The 1608-nt window shown below is 34.1% G+C and overlaps 1 protein-coding gene across 1 annotated transcript in view; it reads left to right on the forward strand.

Annotated features, from left to right (window-relative positions):
• LOC106476784 (dual serine/threonine and tyrosine protein kinase-like) overlaps positions 1 to 1608 on the forward strand; it is a 15757-nt gene that overhangs the window by 3539 nt on the left and 10610 nt on the right. The window contains exons 5-6 of the mRNA XM_013937411.2: positions 197 to 353; positions 1114 to 1276. Coding sequence (XP_013792865.2) covers positions 197 to 353; positions 1114 to 1276 — 320 coding nt within the window. The remainder of the gene's footprint in view (positions 1 to 196; positions 354 to 1113; positions 1277 to 1608) is intronic.

Raw genomic sequence — 1608 nt, forward strand, 5'->3', positions numbered from 1 at the left:
TACAATGTTTTATCTTAACACTGTCTGAAAGAATTGAAAACCCTAATTTAAATATTTCATGTTATTTGATAACAATGATATAGTTTAAACCTCCCCAGAAGTCTCGACGAAAGTTCAGTTATTAGGAAGTTATCTATCTTAGCTCAGGGACTAGCATGTTGTAATTGTATTAAGAATTTTATATCTCTCTGATCAGGGGTTCCCAAGCTTGGTAGAGAAATTGGTCGAGGACAGTATGGGGTTGTCTATGCTTGTGATTCGTGGTGTGGCTTTACACCATGTGCCCTGAAGTCTGTAGTGCCTCCTGATGAAAGACACTGGAACGATTTGGCCATGGAGTTTTACTATACAAGGTATGACTATGATTGGTTAAAAATATTTGCCAAATTGTTTAACCCTTGTTTTGAATCGTATCATACTGAAAATCATCATCAGATAATTCAAGTTCCAAACCGGAATCATCATCATGTTTATTTGTCTCTTCAAGTGTGAACACACCCAAGTAATACCAGAATCGTCATCATGTTTATTTGTCTCTTCAAGTGTGAACACACTCAAGTAATATGAGAATCATCATCATGTTTATTTGTTATTACTTGAGTGTGTTCACACTTGAAGAGCCAGAATCATCATCATGTTTATTTGTCTCCTCAAGTGTGAACACACTCAAGTAATACCTGAATCATCATCATGTTTATTTGTCTCTTCAAGTGTGAACACACTCAAGTAATACCAGAATCATCATCATGTTTATTTGTCTCTTCAAGTGTGAACACACTCAAGTAATATTATGCCACTTTGGGTCCATTTTTTCATAAAAAATCAAACAATTTTCAACTGCAAATATTACCAATGTTTTGAATAGCAATATATCTCATGTTGAATACAAATCAATGGCTGAGATTGTCATCTGTGCAAATTAGGCTTTGTCTATTGATTTTGTGTGCTTAATTCACATTTCTAGCAGGGAATTCAAACTGCATACGGTGACAAACATGCCTAAATGGCTAAACATTAGTTTTCTACTCTCTTATATATACTGAAGTTCAAATGTTAACAACTACTTTGTGTCTGCAGAATTTTGGCTCTGACTTTTGTGTATTCTTCATATAGGAGCATAGCAGAACATGAACGTGTTGTTCAGATTCGAGGATCTGTGATTGATTACTCCTACGGTGGTGGAAACACTCCTGCTGTCCTCTTCATCATGGAAAGGTTACAACGAGATCTTTACTCTGCTATCAAAGCTGGGCTAGACTTTACCACAAGACTTCAGGTAAAAAAACCACACAAAATTCAATTAGTAAACCATTAAAGCTTTATGTTACTGTAAAACAACTAATGACAAATCAACTAACTCCTTTATTTATACATTGTTGAACAGTTCGTTCATATCAAACTCTCACTAACACTACTTTGTTCTAGTGATATACTGGTTTTATATTACAGTTAGTTAACAGGTAACTGTATAACTTTGTTCTAGTGATATACTGGTTTTATATTACAGTTAGTTAACAGGTAACTGTATAACCTTGTTCTAGTGATATACTGGTTTTATATTACAGTTAGTTAACAGGTAATTGAATCACTTTGTTCTAGTGATATACT

The sequence above is a fragment of the Limulus polyphemus genome, unplaced genomic scaffold (genome assembly GCF_000517525.1).
Source record: "Limulus polyphemus unplaced genomic scaffold, Limulus_polyphemus-2.1.2 Scaffold11565, whole genome shotgun sequence".
In the NCBI taxonomy this organism is placed as follows: domain Eukaryota; kingdom Metazoa; phylum Arthropoda; class Merostomata; order Xiphosura; family Limulidae; genus Limulus; species Limulus polyphemus.